At 43.1% G+C, this 17,351-nt stretch overlaps 1 protein-coding gene across 1 annotated transcript in view; it reads right to left on the reverse strand.

Moving 5' to 3' along the window:
- The window catches only part of LOC142347912 (uncharacterized), a 138,859-nt gene extending 128,462 nt beyond the window's left edge, over positions 1 to 10,397 (reverse strand). The window contains exons 1-6 of the mRNA XM_075399075.1: positions 10,254 to 10,397; positions 1,766 to 7,197; positions 1,182 to 1,507; positions 618 to 1,109; positions 330 to 551; positions 60 to 263 (exon numbers count right to left, since the gene is read on the reverse strand). Of these exons, the coding sequence (XP_075255190.1) occupies positions 60 to 263; positions 330 to 551; positions 618 to 1,109; positions 1,182 to 1,507; positions 1,766 to 7,124 (6,603 nt within the window). The 5' untranslated portion in view covers positions 7,125 to 7,197; positions 10,254 to 10,397. The remainder of the gene's footprint in view (positions 1 to 59; positions 264 to 329; positions 552 to 617; positions 1,110 to 1,181; positions 1,508 to 1,765; positions 7,198 to 10,253) is intronic.
- Positions 10,398 to 17,351: the final 6,954 nt, after the last annotated feature.

Here is a 17,351-nt window from a genome sequence, read left to right on the forward strand (position 1 = left end):
GTGCTTCCTCTCACAGTAGTTTGAGAGTGGACTGTTGTTCTTGAATCTGTTTGACCAGCCGATGTATCTCCTGTGGTTGTTTGGCTGATAGTCGTAGCTCTTTGATCTGATTGCCCGGCTGAAGTCTGTCTCGGAGTAGACCGAATGTCAGTCGTGGATTGCACAGATGATTCTCCGGTTGTAGACCGTCCTGGAAAACTTTGAACATGAGCCGCTGTCGTTGACCCGCTTTCTTGGCTTGTCTGCTGATCAAGTTTGGTAGTCTGATCAGTTGTCGGTCTAGCTGTGCTTCCTCCAACAGTAGTTTGAGAGTGGACTGTTGTTCTTACGTCTGTTTGAACAGCAGTTGTATCTCCTGCGGTTGTATGGCTGATAGTCGTAGCTCTTTGATCTGATTGCCCGGCTGAAGTCTGTCTCGGAGTAGACCGAACGTCAGTCGTGGATTGCACAGATGATTCTCCGGTTGTAGACCGTCCTGGAGTACTTTGAACATGAGCCGCTGTCGTTGATCCACTTTCTTGGCTTGTTGTCTGCTGATCAAGTTGGGTAGTCTGATCAGTTGTCGGTCTAGCAGTGCTTCCTCCCACAGTAGTTTGAGAGTGGACTGTTGTTCTTGCATCTGTTTGACCAGCCGATGTATCTCCTGCGGTTGATTGGCTGATAGTCGTCTCTCCTTGATCTGATTGCCCGGCTGGAGTCTGTCTCAGAGTAGACCGAATGTCAATCGTGGATTGCACAGATGGTTCTCCGGTTGTAGACCGTCCTGGAGTACTTTGAACATGAGCCGCTGTCGTTGATCCACTTTCTTGGCTTGTTGTCTGCTGTTCAAATTTGGTAGTCAGATCAGCTGTCGGTCTAGCTGTTCTTCCTCCCACAGTAGTTTGAGAATGGACTGTTGTTCTTGCATCTGTTTGACCAGCCGATGTATCTCCTGCGGTTGATTGGCTGATAGTCGTAGCTCCTTGATCTGATTGCCCGGCTGGAGTCTGTCTCAGAGTAGACCGAATGTCAATCGTGGATTGCAGAGATGGTTCTCCGGTTGTAGACCGTCCTGGAGTACTTTGAACATGAGCCGCTGTCGTTGATCCACTTTCTTGGCTTGTTGTCTGCTGATCAAGTTTGGTAGTCTGATCAGTTGTCGGTCTAGCTGTGCTTCCTCCCACAGTAGTTTGAGAGTGGACTGTTGTTCTTGCATCTGTTTGACCGGCCGATGTATCTCCTGCGGTTGTTTGGCTGATAGTCGTAGCTCTTTGATCTGATTGCCCGGCTGAAGTCTGTCTAGGAGTAGACCGAATGTCAGTTGTGGATTGCACAGATGATTTTCCAGTTGTAAACTCTCCTGAAGTGCTTTGAAAATGAGCTAATGTCGTTGATCCGCTTTCTTGGCTTGTTGTCTGCTGTTCAAGACTGGTAGTCTGATCCGTTGTCGGTCTAGCTGTGCTTCCTCTCACAGTAGTTTGAGAGTGGACTGTTGTTCTTGAATCTGTTTGACCAGTCGATGTATCTCCTGTGGTTGTTTGGCTGATAGTCGTAGCTCTTTGATCTGATTGCCCGGCTGAAGTCTGTCTCGGAGTAGACCGAATGTCAGTCGTGGATTGCACAGATGATTCTCCGGTTGTAGACCGTCCTGGAGTACTTTGAACATGAGCCGCTGTCGTTGACCCGCTTTCTTGGCTTGTTGTCTGCTGATCAAGTTTGGTAGTCTGATCAGTTGTCGGTCTAGCAGTGCTTCCTCCCACAGTAGTTTGAGAGTGGACTGTTGTTCTTGCATCTGTTTGACCAGCCGATGTATCTCCTGTGGTTGATTGGCTGATAGTCGTCTCTCCTTGATCTGATTGCCCGGCTGGAGTCTGTCTCAGAGTAGACCGAATGTCAATCGTGGATTGCACAGATGGTTCTCCGGTTGTAGACCGTCCTGGAGTACTTTGAACATGAGCCGCTGTCGTTGATCCACTTTCTTGGCTTGTTGTCTGCTGTTCAAATTTGGTAGTCAGATCAGTTGTCGGTCTAGCTGTTCTTCCTCCCACAGTAGTTTGAGAATGGACTGTTGTTCTTGCATCTGTTTGACCAGCCGATATATCTCCTGCGGTTGTATGGCTGATAGTCGTAGCTCTTTGATCTGATTGCCCGGCTGAAGTCTGTCTCAGAGTAGACCGAATGTCAGTCGTGGATTGCACAGATGATTCTCCGGTTGTAGACCGTCCTGGAGTACTTTGAACATGAGCCGCTGTCGTTGACCCGCTTTCTTGGCTTGTTGTCTGCTGATCAAGTTTGGTAGTCTGATCAGTTGTCGGTCTAGCAGTGCTTCCTCCCACAGTAGTTTGAGAGTGGACTGTTGTTCTTGCATCTGTTTGACCAGCCGATGTATCTCCTGCGGTTGATTGGCTGATAGTCGTCTCTCCTTGATCTGATTGCCCGGCTGGAGTCTGTCTCAGAGTAGACCGAATGTCAATCGTGGATTGCACAGATGGTTCTCCGGTTGTAGACCGTCCTGGAGTACTTTGAACATGAGCCGCTGTCGTTGATCCACTTTCTTGGCTTGTTGTCTGTTGTTCAAATTTGGTAGTCAGATCAGTTGTCGGTCTAGCAGTGCTTCCTCCCACAGTAGTTTGAGAGTGGACTGTTGTTCTTGCATCTGTTTGACCAGCCGATGTATCTCCTGCGGTTGATTGGCTGATAGTCGTCTCTCCTTGATCTGATTGCCCGGCTGGAGTCTGTCTCAGAGTAGACCGAATGTCAATCGTGGATTGCACAGATGATTTTCCAGTTGCAGACCCTCCTGAAGTACTTTGAACAAGAGCTGCTGTCGTTGATCCGCTTTCTTGGCTTGATGTCTGCTGTTCAACTTTGGTAGTCTGATCCGTTGTCGGTCTAGCTGTGCTCCCTCTCAGAGCAGTTTGAGAGTGGACTGTTGTTCTTGCATCTGTTTGACCAGCCGAAGCATCTCCCGCGGTTGTTTGGCTGATAGTCGTAGCTCTTTGATCTGATTGCCCGGCTGAAGTCTGTCTCGGAGTAGACCGAATGTCAGTCGTGGATTGCACAGATGATTCTCCGGTTGTAGACCGTCCTGAAGTACTTTGAACATGAGCCGCTGTCGTTGATCCGCTTTCTTGGCTTGTTGTCTGCAGTTCAAGTTTGGTAGTCTGATCAGTTGTCGGTCTAGCTGTGCTTCCTCCCACAGTAGTTTGAGAGTGGACTGTTGTTCTTGCATCTGTTTGACTAGCCGATGTATCTCCTGCTTTTGTTTGGCTGGAAGTTGTAGCTCTTTGATCTGATTGCCCGGCTGAAGTTTGTCTCGGAGTAGAACGAATGTCAGTCGTGGATTGCAAAGATGATTCTCCGGTTGTAGACCGTCCTAGAGTACTCTGAATATGAGCCGCTGTCGTTGATCCGTTTTCTTGGCTTGTCTGCAGTTCAAGTGTGGTAGTCTGATCAGTTGTCGGCTTAGCTCTGCTTCCTCTCACAGTAGTTTGAGAGTGGACTGTTGTTCTTGCATCTGTTTGACCAGCCGATGTATCTCCAGCGGTTGTTTGGCTGATAGTCGTAGCTCTTTCATCTGATTGCCCAGCTGAAGTCTGTCCCGAAGTAGACCGAATGTCAGTCGTGGATTGCACAGATGATTCTCCAGTTGTAAACCGTCCTTGATTACTTTGAACATGAGCCGCTGTCGTTGATCCGGTTTCTTGGCTTGTTGTCTGCTGTTCAAGTTTGCTAATCTGATCTTTTGTCGGTCTTGCTGTGCTTCGTCCCACAGTAGTTTGAGAGTGGACTGTTTTTCTTGCATCCGTTTGACCAGCCGATGTATCTCCTGCGGTTGTTTGGCTGATAGACGTAGCTCCTTGATCTGATAGCCCAGCTGAAGTCTGTCTCGGAGTAGACCGAATGTCAATCGTGGATTGCACATATGCTTCTCCAGTTGTAGACCGTCCTGAAGTACTTTGAACATAAGCTGCTGTCGTTGTTCCGCTTTCTTGGCTTGTTGTCTGCTGTTCAATTTTGGTAGTCTGATCAGTTGTCGGTCTAGCTGTACTTCCTCCCACAGTAGTTTGAGAGTAGACTGTTGTTCCTGCATGCGTTTGACCAGCCGATGTATCTCCTGCGGTTGTTTGGCTGATAATCGTAGCTCTTTGATCTGATTGACCGGCTGAAATCTGTCTTGGAGTAGACCGAATGTCAATCGTGGATTGCACAGATGCTTCTCCAGTTGTAGACCGTTCTGAAGTACTTTGAACATGAGTTGCTGTCGTTGATCTGCGTTCTTGATTTGTTGTCTGTTGTTCAAGTTCGGTAGTCTGATCTGTTGTAGGTCTAGCTGTGCTTTGTCCCACAGTAGTTTGAGAGTGGACTGTTGTTCTTGCATCTGTTTGACCAGCCGATGTATCTCCTGCGGTTGTTTGGCTGATAGTCGCAGCTCCTTGATCTGATTGCCCTGCTGAAGTCTGTTTCGGAGTAGACCGAATGTTTATCGTGGATTGCACAGGTGCTTCTCCAGTTGTAGACCGTCCTGAAGTAATTTGAACATGAGTTGCTGTCGTTGATCCGATTTCTTGGCGTGTTGTCTGCTGTTCAAATTTGGTAGTTTGATCAGTTGTCGGTCTAGCTGTGCTTCCTCCCACAGTAGTTTTAGAGTGGACTGCTGTTCTTGCATCTGTTTGACCAGCCGATGTATCTCCTGTGGTTGTTTGACTGATAGTCGTAGTTCCTTGATCTGATTGCCCGGCTGGAGTCTTTCTCAGAGTAGACCGAATGTCAATCGTTGATTGCACAGGTGTTTCTCCAGTTGTAGACCGTCTTGGAGTACTTTGAACATAAGCAGCTGTCGTCGATCCGCTTTCTTGGCTTGTTGTCTGCTGTCCAAGTTTCGCAGTCTGACCCGTTGTCAGTCTAGCTGTGCTTAGTCCCATAGTGGTTTGAGAGTGGACTGTTGTTCTTGCATCTGTTTGACCAGCCGATGTATCTCCTGCGGTTGATTGGCTGATAGTCGTAGCTCCTTGATCTGATTGCCCGGCTGGAGTCTGTCTCAGAGTAGACCGAATGTCAATCGTGGATTGCACAGGTGTTTCTCCAATTGTAGACCGTCCTGAAGTACTTTGAACATGAGCTGCTGTCGTTGATCCGTTTTTTTGGCTTGTTGTCTGCTGTTCAAATTTGGAAGTCTGTTCCGTTGTCGGTCTAGCTGTGCTTCGTCCCATAGTAGTTTGAGAGTGGACTGTTGTTCTTGCATCTGTTTGACCAGCCGATGTATCTCCTGCGGTTGATTGGCTGATAGTCGTAGCTCCTTGATCTGATTGCCCGGCTGGAGTCTGTCTCAGAGTAGACCGAATGTCAATCGTGGATTGCACAGGTGTTTCTCCAATTGTAGACCGTCCTGAAGTACTTTGAACATGAGCTGCTGTCGTTGATCCGTTTTTTTGGCTTGTCTGCTGTTCAAGTTTGGAAGTCTGTTCCGTTGCCCGTCTAGCTGTGCTTCGTCCCATAGTAGTTTGAGAGTGGACTGTTTTTCTTGCATCCGTTTGACCAGTCGATGTATCTCCTGCGGTTGTTTGGCTGATAGTCGTAGCTCCTTGATCTGATTGCCCGGCTGGAGTCTGTCTCAGAGTAGACCGAATGTCAATCGTGGATTGCACAGGTGTTTCTCCAGTTGTAGACCGTCCTGAAGTACTTTGAACGTAAGCTGCTGTCGTTGATCCGTTTTTTTGGCTTGTTGTCTGCTGTTCATGTTTGGAAGTCTGTTCCGTTGTCGGTCTAGCTGTGCTTCGTCCCATAGTAGTTTGAGAGTGGACTGTTGTTCTTGCAACCGTTTGACCAGCCGATGTATCTCCTGCGGTTGTTTGGCTGATAGTTGTAGCTCCTTGATCTGATTGCCCGGCTGAAGTCTGTCTCGGAGTAGACTGAATGTCAATCGTGGATTGCACAGATGATTCTCCAGTTGTAGACCGTCTTGGAGTACTTTGAACATAAGCTGCTGTCGTTGAACCGCTTTCTTGGTTTGTTGTCTGCTGTTCAAATTGGGTAGTCTGATCTGTGCTAGACTGAATTATCTCAGCAGAGGTTTGCCCAGCTGCTGTGTGCCCCAGGGTAACTTTTGTGTGACTCAAAGTTCGTCCAGTCGATTGTTCTATTGTCGACTGTCCTTGAGTACTTCGAGCATTAAGGGTTGTCGATTCATTAACTTGACTTGATGTCCGCTTGTCATGTTGGGTAGTCTCGTCTGTAGCCGGTCTAGGTGTGGTTGGACCCGGGGTACTTCGAGTCTGGTTAGTTATTGACCCAGTTTCCTCAGTTGTTGTCAGCCGCTGAATAATTTGGTCATAAATTGTGGTCGCACTGGTCGTCTTTGCAGCTCTAGTTTGCTCTGTCGTGACTTCAAGTGGACTTAAAGTCGAATCCGTAGCCTTATATCGCCTAGTAATTTGATCAAAAATTGTGTTTCCAGCTGTTAGTGGTGTTTCTGTTGAGCCCAGGACATTTTGGGGATGAGTTGTGTGCTGACGGGCAAAGGTCTGAAGTGTGACTGACTTGTTGGGGGTACCTTGATCAGCACTTAAAGTACCACCACTTGTTTGATTACCTGTTGAGTGACGCGTCGTGTCTTGAGATCGTCTCGTGTTCTGATCAAATATTGATTCAGTTGATGTAAGATCAAGTTTTTTAGTGCTTTGATCAAAATTTGTAATCCCTGGTCTAGTTTGTTCAGCTACTGTTTGTGTTTGGGTGCTCTGTTTGTGTGTGTTTATTCCAAATGTTTGGGCAAAATTGGTTGAAAATGGAAACGGCACAGCCGAGGTGACGTCCGGGCCCTCAGTAGTACCCTCAATTGGGCATATTGCATTAGTATCTTCTGTAACCGGGGTTATCTCGATATTAAATTTGTCTGGATCAAACTCCTCAAACTTTTCCCCAAATGCCAAGTAGCCATTCATGCAGACGTATGTAGAGCGATAACGGTTGTGACCGATTCTGAAGGGTCTGTCAAAGATCTGTTCCTCAGAGCACCCATCGCGTCGCTTGCTGTTGAAGGTGTCCCCGTTGTCTGGACCAAAAGCCAGCAAAAATGGCCCCGCATCTTGACCAGATACAATTGAAAGTAAATGAAGTAAAGCTATTGCCGTAAAAAATGGCATAGCGAAATGTGACAGGAATTGAAATCTAACTTCAATTCACGTTTTGGGGATAACTAGGATTCTGTTCAAACGTCTTAAATTTTATGTTGCCGGGTCGAGATTTCATCGAAACTAAATTGTTAAAAAATTTTTAAAAATGATTGTAGTGATTGTTGTAGTTTTCGGGCCCTTAAAATTGTAACCTTTTCCCTGCGTAATTACAGCCCCCTTTAGGGGTGGGGTAGGGGGGGGGGGTGGTCTATTCGGTCCCCCCCCCCCCCCGGTCGGTGACCCAAGTAATTTTGGCCAATAATATGTGCCATGGGTCTTGGAGATTATATTGTGATCCACTGAGAGTCAGTTTAACAGGGGTGAAGACTGGAGGCTGAGGGTAATGAGAAACACCGTTCGTTTAATGTAGCGCGTGTCATAAACATGAAACGAAATAGGCAATAACGTCTCAAAAGTTTTAGATGACACTGCGCATTTTGTACTGCCTAAAATTCTGTAGACACTGCGCACGTAAAATTTCACGTGATTTTACATGAAAAACTACATTGAATGTAAATCTCATGCAAAATCGCATGAAAAATCGCGACGCCAAACCCGGGACTCTAGTAATTTTTACTCGAATACTTTTTTCCCGAGAAGCTATGTAATTAAATAAGTTTTCATTTGATCTCATCCGAGAAAGCTAGAATGCAGCCCAAGACAGACTGAACTGTCGCCAGCTGGGGGTACCAAATCATCCAGACATCTGCTCTGATCAGAAGCAGACCTGCTTGGGTCACACACTGGAGGTGCCAGACCCATTTGGTCTGAGCAAAGGGGGGTATCACCCCCCTAGGTAACACACACTGGGGGCATAAAAGATATAAACCTTGAAGCTGCAGTGACAATGGTTATGCTTTTCAGAAAAACAGAAGTTATCTTTTTCATAGGACAGCATCTGAGTTTATCAGTAAAAAGTACTCTTCGTGACAAAAGAAACCCAAAAATTTAGCTGGAAAGGCCTGTTAAGACTATCCAGAACATACCACAAGGCAACCCAGACTATTATCCGCTCGCAGTTTCTACCCTAGAGTAGCTTGCTGATGGGTGGTCTGATCACGTGCATTAAAACAAACAAGCTTGTTTATAAAACAAAATTTTGTTCACAGGAGGGCGGTGTTCGACAGCGCCTGCGGTCAGAATCAGAAAAATCATTTAGCATACAATACTTTTCAGTATGGTGTTCTGCTCTACGCACGTTCGGCATTACTGGCGTCCCAGCCCCAAAAAGGGTCAACAGCAGATTTAAATCAGTGCTTGCAGCATTTACCGCTTTGACTCACCCAGACCCATGTCGCAATTGTACAAGTATGAGACAAGTTCGGACTTTTCGTAAATATAGCGTGTCCCATAAAGTTCAAATAAGCGAAGGTTTCAAAAGCTACAGGTTAGGGTTCAAAGGTCAAAGTTCAAATTTAAAACATGTATAAAAAACTGATGAACGAAAACTTAATGGAGAAAACGTTGACATTCAAATGAGCACTTTGATGCTCAATTGCACGTTTTTGGTTGGCGTTTTTCGAACGTTCGCTTATTTCAACTTTATGGGACAGACTGTAGGCGGCAAAGTCTGGATCATGGACTTTTTTTTTAATCTGTCTGATTCTTTTCATAACTTGAACGACAGGCCAAAGATTGGATCTTAACCCATTTTGGTCTGGACTGTCTTTTCATAAGTCCGGGGATCTCGGAATATCTTTCTTCAAGAGTGTACGCGCCACAGATTCTGCAACCAAATATCTGAATTTGATCAGCTTACCTCAACTTTTCGTTTTGTTCATCAACCGCCATTGTTCAGCCTTCAATGCCGGGTAAATTTTAGGAATAGGGACTCAGCATTTCCGACCGCTACCAAGAATGAATTGCGTTCATTTAAGGATTCGGATTAAAATTTGGGCTAAATGAAGGATTTAATCTGCCAAAATGGCTTTTAATTACACCTCAATCGCCTTAATCCCTATATATCATTCGGGTTTTCCGAACCTAATACCTAAGGGCAACGTCCTCAATTCTCGTAAACGGCTATAACTGCTCAGATGCGGTGCGAATAAAAGCCTAATGCAAAACCAATTTGAAACACTCACACATGTATTAAGATTGCAAAACGAATTTGGCTTTTTTAAATCCCATGAGTAACTTAACTCGCCTCTTAAATGTAAATGTTCCATTCATTCCTGGCAACGGTCCGTAATTTGTAATATAGGCTGTACTAGACTTGGTAAAATAGGAGCTGAGGGCTTGTTAGGGTAAGAGGAAGAAGCATATATTCATGCTCATTTTCGACAATAGCCAATCAGCGTTGAGAAATATTCACTCTCTATTCTGATTGGTCAACAGATCAATCAATTATCAACTCGCTTCACCCGTTGTTTAATGAACAATTTCGACAATAGCCAATCAGCACTGAGAAATATTCATTCTTTATTCTGATTGGCTGACGATCAATTGTGAATCAACTCACCTTATTTTCCCCATGTTTTAAGATAGGATGTGCATTGTGCCTAAACCTGCTCAGCAGTCTCACTCAGCCGAAAATAGAAAAATTGAAACTATTTCGGCAATGATATTCAATCTGGTGGCTGACTTCATATTCGGCTGCGATCCACAAGCTGTGATCCATATAGGCTATGACACAGACTGGTAATGCGGCAATCATCAAATAAAACCAAACAAGAGACCTAATTTGAGGAATGATAATTTGTTTTCTATGGAATAGTTGTTAGATTAAAAGTTTGTTTGACGAAATTGAGAATACGAAACAAAAACTGAGAATGTGCTGAATTGTATAACAGGACGAATCGGTGAATGAAACTAAGATTTCTTCGAAAAAAAAAATGCGGATAGATATGTTTTCCAATTTTATTTAACATTTTGCGGTTCTTTCAACGTCTCTTCGCCCCCCCCCCCCCACCCCACGCTACCCTCATAGATCACTGGTCAGCTATATATCAGAACGAAATTTGTAGTGGGATTTCCTCTAGGCCAGGGAGGGGGGGGGGGGGGGGCTATTACTGGACAAGACTTTTTTTCGACTTTTTACTGCATTTCAAGACTTTTTACTGCATTTCTCAAAAAAGTCAAATCTCGACCCGAGTGTACCTCATTTTTGATAATCTACAAAATTTGTTCAGCAAGTCTATTTAACTACTTGGCGTGATCAAGTCTTTAACAGCTGTGACGCTTTTCGCATTCTTCAAGCTGATTAAAATTTGTAATCTGACAAGAAATTAACACAGCCAAATACGCGATGATTTCTCGTGTCAAAAAGTAATTTTTCACGAAAATGTTTTCAAAACTTCAGAAATGACTATTTTCTGTCTTAATTACTTCTTCAATTTTATAACGTGCAAAAAATGAGTCTCTCTTCTCAAACTAAACTTTTCATGGTTATAACTAGTTAGTAATTAGGCGAAGATCGTAATTTGAGGACTGATTAAAATGGTTGATTAAAAACTTTATTGGCGCTCTCGAATCAACTTTGAAAACATGAAAAACGAGATGGATTTACGGTGTAGTGGTTTTAATTTGGCTGGCTAATTTTTGTGGTTAATTAATGTTAACAGCAGAAAAACTAACCATTTTCTGTATCAAGTCTTGCTAATGTTAATTAGTAACGGCTCTTCGAAAGCGCAGCATGACAAGAGAAGCGCCTGATTGAAAAGCTCATGTTGTGAAGAAACGTGAAAAATCAAAGCAACCTTTCAGACGAGCATATAAGATATTGTGTTCATTTGCCAAACTAATTGATAACTTTTCTAAATTTAATTTAATTTTATTTTGGTTACTGATATATTTGTTAAGATCTTGAATCATCTCTGATTTTTGTAATAAAAAGTTGGACTCAAAATGTCAGATTCATTTTACAATTGTTTTCATGCCTCTATAAATCTGAGTTATGAATATGTTATGAATTTTGTTATAAATGACATTATAAACAGCGACCAGGGCGAGATGCCATTAGTGAAATGAAACAAGACTCAGGGGGGGGGGGGGGGAGGTGTTCGGGAAGTGGAAGTGGGGTATAAGATCTACACACTTTTCAAAGTCAAGTTGGGTCGAGCTTAGTCTGTTCATAAGTCGATCTCTCATCTCGAGCGTGGAACCGAAAAAACTTCGGCGTGTTACAGTGCCATCATTTTACGTATAATAAGCCTCAAGCTGTCGGAAATTTGATCAAGCTGAGTTATTAATTAGCATCGCCGAGCAAGTTTTGAGCTTTAGAACAAAATTAGGTAAAACAGGACTGGTTTTTGGCAAATTATATCCAAGAAGCTGTTGCATGCTTTTTCATTGCCGAGTGTCGCCTTTCAAGGATCCAAGAACACCAAACCTTTTATGCACCTCGTAAAGGCGACGGAAAACTCTTTGGCAACTTTAATTGTCAACGTATTCTCAAGTAAAAGCAATCTTTTTGCATAAAAACCAGGCTACGCATTAACATCATGAAGTTAAAGGCAAACGGCACCAAGGACAAAAAATTACAAAAAAGCAGCATCAAAAACGGAAACTCTATCAACATTTTATACAGGTATTAGTCTAGGTTCGGTCAACTGACGACGTGCATGTGAAGGCGGAGCGTGCAAAGCTGTCGGAAACGTACGAGAGTTTTTCGTTGCCAGCATTGGGATGGTAACCCATAAGGTTGCTTCCTTCGGCTATACAAACTAAGTCACTGGTATTAAGGTGCTGCTCGGGAGACGTTCGCCAATTAGATCTGGATTTCCGAGCAGGCACATACTTCTCGATCCAACGTGACCAAATTGCATACGCGTAAGACTGAACGCGGTCGTACCACTCAAGATGATCGAACTCCTCAATTGATGGAATTCCAGTTGTACGTGAGTAATCCAGTCAAAACATGTGCAAACGGAGGTTCTGCAATGGTTGTTCAAAAATTTAGTATTCAAAACATAATCTCTGAGGCGACGTGTACGGAGGATAGTGTACAAAACTCTCTTTAAACTAAGAACCATCTTCTCCTAGATGCTACCTTGATGCCGCGCACTGGGTGGATTGAACTTCTAATTAATGCCCTTCCGTGCAAGTTCCTCGGCGAAGTTCCATATTTCAACAAATTGAAAGAGCTTTTTCTCCGTTCCAGCAAAACTAGCAAAGTTAAGACACCAAGCCATGCTGGGCGTTTCTTGACGACAGTGAGCCGCTCCACTCCCACTGTGGATGAACTAAACGCCGTTTCAATAACTATTGATAATTTTCGTAGAGCTGGGCATTATCTTTAGCCCAGATTAATCCGATAATATTCCGGCTTCCTTTCAGTTTCTCTGCATGGTTCTATGCCAAACCAAGTCTTGAACAGCCGGTTCTGAATCCTCCTCCACATTGACTTTGAAATAGGTTGAGAATAAAGCTGAAAACGACCTCACGGGACAGCTGACAACCCAAACTAAATGCAATCGAACGGCAAACGGCAATCACTTCTCGCTGGCAGGGGAAAACTCTAACAGATGGATTACCATGAAACAAGTCGTCTCCAAATATTCACTCGATGTTTGCATTGCAGTATGTGCTAGTTTAAGATAGGAATATTTAAGTTTTTAAAGTCAATGATGCTACAACCCACGGCAAAGTGTTCCCTCAGATCGAATTCTTTTTGAATTTCTCAAAATTTTGATATCTGTTGGAATTTACAATCGATTCAGCATCTTGTTGTCTATCATCTCCTCGCTTCGTAATATTTTTAGTGTTGATATTTGTGTTTTACCCCAAAATCTGGATGTCGCTGTTGGTCTAGTGGCCACCTAAGGTTTACTGCAATCAGAATCGCTTTATTTAATGTGTTGTTGTTTTTGGTTGTGATACTTGTTATTGCTTCAAGTCGTTTACTTCGGCTGTTTGATTTAACCCATTGGCGAAGTCAATGGTTTTGTGTTTCATCCAAAACTTTTATACTGCGGAAAGGAGGGTTGTTCAAAAAATCCCTTGACAGGCTCTAACAGGCCGTTGATTGCTTACAGCTTTAGGCACATTGTTGGTAACTACTCCGACATTTTTGATACCCTACGGTGATTTTACGTTCAAGGTTATTGGCTGTTTCCTGTTGTCTGTGGCTGTGCTTGCAGATGACCTTGGTAAGCGGCATCTTTATTGGCCATTTATAATTCTACCTCAAGCAAGATAAACCTCAAATAAAAAGTTGAATTAGTGGGCAACGTTCTGATTTCTTGCGGATGTGTTGCACATTTGGACAGCCGACCCTAATGGTGAAAAAACCGAAATGCATGCGATGTTCTTACTGAGTGCAGATGCAAAAAAAATTGAATCAATCCTGCACTTTTGCCTTTTAACTGTGTCGTACACTATTTTGATTCGTCGGTCACGTGCAGAGCGCGTCAGCTTATTTCCTTCAAAAAGGCGATTCGCGGTGCAGGATCTAAAGTTGAACTAGTCTCGTTTACTTGCGGTGCGAGATACCAAGAGAGATTTGCAACTGATCTTGGATTAAGGAGAATGAAATTATGAAATTCAAGTGTTTGTAAGCAACTGAAAAGATGTGATCAGACATGTGTGATCACGAGGCAGCAAACCAAGACAGGATGAAGATGAACAACCTAAGTCACGAACTGAATAAACATAAATTGGTGATCAAGGGCAAATGGAATTGGACTAAATTAAATGCATCGGATAAAATTTCAATGCATCAAATAAATAAATGGAATATGATACCCTTGGGTATCACATACCCCTTGTTGCGACAATGAAAAATTGCGGTGTGAGCAAATCTTTTGTATGTATATAATAATAGCAGTATTTACAAATTAAAACTTGGTTCCCGGTTAAATAAACAATAAAAACACGCACTGGTCATCATAGCTAAAAACAAAACAATATTAGAATAAGAATTTATAATTTCTCAGTTTATGCAGTTTACGCAGATTGAAAGTTTTTGATTTGAAAGTCATTCATCAATTGTCTCTTGATTTTCCGCTTCAAAAACCGTCATAGGTTGCACCAACGTCGGGGTCTCTTGTTCGAGGATTGAGAGAACTTGCGGGACGAGAGGCGAGACTTGTCCGATTATCGGCGAGATGTCTGCTTCTTCCGGCTGTTGTTCGGCAATTTGTTGAACAGTTTCGACAACTGATGCAGGAGGAGGCTGAAAATTTTCTACGTCCACCGCCCAGTGAGGACGTTTAGGTGGGGCTGCAAATGTCAAGTTTGACGACGAATTCTCAAAACCATAGTCATAGTGGCTGCGACGGTTTCTGTCCGAAGATCTTTTAGCCTGTGGAATTGGGTTTGCCATTGCTGAGGAAGATGTAGGTTGAGGAAAATTTGGTTGCTCGCTATGGGAAATAGCCATTTCACCTTGTTGTTGTTTCCGACTAGCGCGAAAATTAAGAAGTTCAGGGATTTGCGCTCGCACCGCGCGTGAAATGTTTGATTTCGAGGATGAAACTCCGTTACCCGGATCGCGCTTGCGATGTTTCATCTTTTTGTCCACTTTGATTTTCCTTGTGAACTGTTGATGTCGCTTTGGATCTGTTCCTCCGCCAATTTTTTGCCTGTTCTTGGCCCTCGACGGTCCGCATACACTTTCAATGGAGTCTGTCTTTCCTGAAGAAATCCAATTTTTGCGATGTCGCTGTTTCGCACTGTGACAATGGGCTCGCCAGGCTCTTTAATATTGGATGTATTGGGGCTAACTTTCAGAATTTCCGATCCAGGAGCAAGCACCTCATATAAGCCGTCTAAGTTTTTCTTAGAACGCCGCTTGCTGTGTATTGCCTTGGCCAATTTAAGTTCGACAGCCCGTTCCATGAGGGCAAGTGGTCGGCAGATTCTTCTTCGGAGAAAGCGTAATTCGCCGTCCGTAATCTCTCAATCTCTGTTGTGAGCCTCATGCGATGCCCGAGCCGAGTCATTAATACTTCAACCTCCATGTCGCTTCGATAGCCGTTAATCCACTTCTCACCGGAAGGATTTCCTCTGGCATCACTGTGTCTTCATCTAAATAGTGGTTTACAATATTCTCGTATGAGAGATTAAATAATTTAGGCTAGATCAATATCATGCTCAGCGGGGTATTGGGTTTTCTGCCAATGTGTGCTTCAAAGGGCGAGATCTTCGTTGTTTTCTGCTTACATAAACGCAGTTGATGAATGATAAACTTCAATGCACACTTTACATGAAAGGCGTTATTATTTGATTTTTCTTCTTTGATACACTCAACTCTACTTTTAATCGTTAGAAAGAGTCTTTCCAACAAACCAATAGCACGATGATCTTTCACCGGAACTTCAATAATATCGATATTGTTTTTGTTTCAGAAATTCTTTACTTGATAACCAATCAAACATTTTGCTTGAACCAATCAAATAGATCGAGGAATTCTACGATTTTCAATATACATGTCCAAAAACTTTACAACATTCGGTCCATTAGCTTTGACATATAAACATGCAATGGGGCATTTGGAAAAACGATCAATAGCAGCTAAGAAATAAACCTTGTTACACTCGTCATCGAAAATTGGACATCTAAAATGAATTTGAATTTCTTGATTTGGTTCAACACACAGTACATGAGGTCGAAATTGCTGAGCAGGAACCACAGATTTAAGATTCTTATCAATCACTGTACAAAGTTTGCATTCTGTTTTTTTAACAATAAGCTGCCGATTCATGTAGGACCACCAGCAGTGCGTGGCCATACAAATCATACCCCAGGTACTTGGGTGGCTTGCGTGAAAATCATCAACCAATGCCTCTCAAAGAACGTTCGGGATTGCGACCTTTTCATCTACACAAAAACAACCGGAACGGACATGCAGGTCCCTGCAATACGAATGTATGTACGGGTCGAGGGCTTTTAGACGACTTTCATTATTTGTAAGCCTACAATCCCGTACCTCTTTTTAAATTGCGTCCTAGCTTATGAGAGCTGCAATAAGAGACTTACTAAAGATCTTATTTATAATATGGTCAAATGTATGGATCTCTGGGCTAGGCGTAAGAGGGATACTGACGTTGGGAGATAGGGCTGGAGATGATGGTGATGTTTTTTGAGTGGAACTTCTGGCGCGAGTGTTACTCGGAGAATTAGATCGTTGATCTGCGGGGCGATATGTAGTTGAAGGGGTAAAAGGTGAACTTAGGAGGATTATTTGATTTAGGAATAGGCGACTGATTTCTAAGTTGATTTAAGGCAAAAAGCACTGGTTTTATTTTTGGGTGGTGAAATCTAGAGATATCTGTGGAATGTCTCCTAATCAACGGGCATTTAAAATTAGTGAAATGATTTTCGCGCGTTGAGAGAGATAATTAATTCCGATTTTGGAAGGATTGTTTACAATGAGTTGTATTTTGCTTGGCAGGTGAAGTGTTAACTGGTAACTGCGACGCGAATATGATATCTTTAAATTGTTGAAATTACCACTAACATTTGCAATGTGATTTCGCGGCGCGGGTGGTAAGTAAGAAAAATGCTTGTGTACCCGCTTTGCGTGTGTGCTAATTAACTTTATCGCAGTAATTTTAGTCTCAAATTTAGGTGCGATTTGATGTGCTGGATCCTGTGCATGGACTATTTTGTTGCATTGATCAGCAGATTCATTAGATTTTAAATTGAGGGAATTAACTGATGCGGAAATAAGTTTTAACATTGCCAATATGAGTTCTTCATTATAGGCAGAAACCTTTTAGCTTTGCGATTTGGGTGCCGGGAGATGTAGTCAACTAATCCCATCTTTGCACCAGTCAAACGTTCAAAATCAAAATGAAAAGGAAGTAGCCTATCAATCCAGCGGGTCAAACGGCTGTTTTATGATTTATTGGACCTTTTAATATAGAAAGGAAAGCTCTGTGATTAGTAATAACTGTAAAATGTTTGCCGTAGAGATAATTTTTAAAATATTTGATAGACCAAACGACCCCAAGAAGTACAAGTTCATTAACACTATAACGCTCTTCACACGAATTTAAGAATCGGGATGTAATTGCAATTGGTTTCCATCCGTCAACTGTTAATTGTTCAACAGCGGCTTCGAGACCGGAACGGGAGGCGGCACATTTCACGCGCGTTTCGAGTTTTGGGTTATAGTGGCCATTTTTTGGGGCGTTTACGATGCGGTTCTTTATTTCTATAAAAGAATTTTCATGTACCTCAGTCCAAATGTTTTTAGATGACTGTCTTAGTAGAGGTCGGAATGGATGGCTAATTTGGGCTAAATTTGGTATA

This window comes from Convolutriloba macropyga, chromosome 10, assembly GCF_964194025.1.
Source record: "Convolutriloba macropyga chromosome 10, txConMacr16.3, whole genome shotgun sequence".
Taxonomy (NCBI): domain Eukaryota; kingdom Metazoa; phylum Xenacoelomorpha; order Acoela; family Convolutidae; genus Convolutriloba; species Convolutriloba macropyga.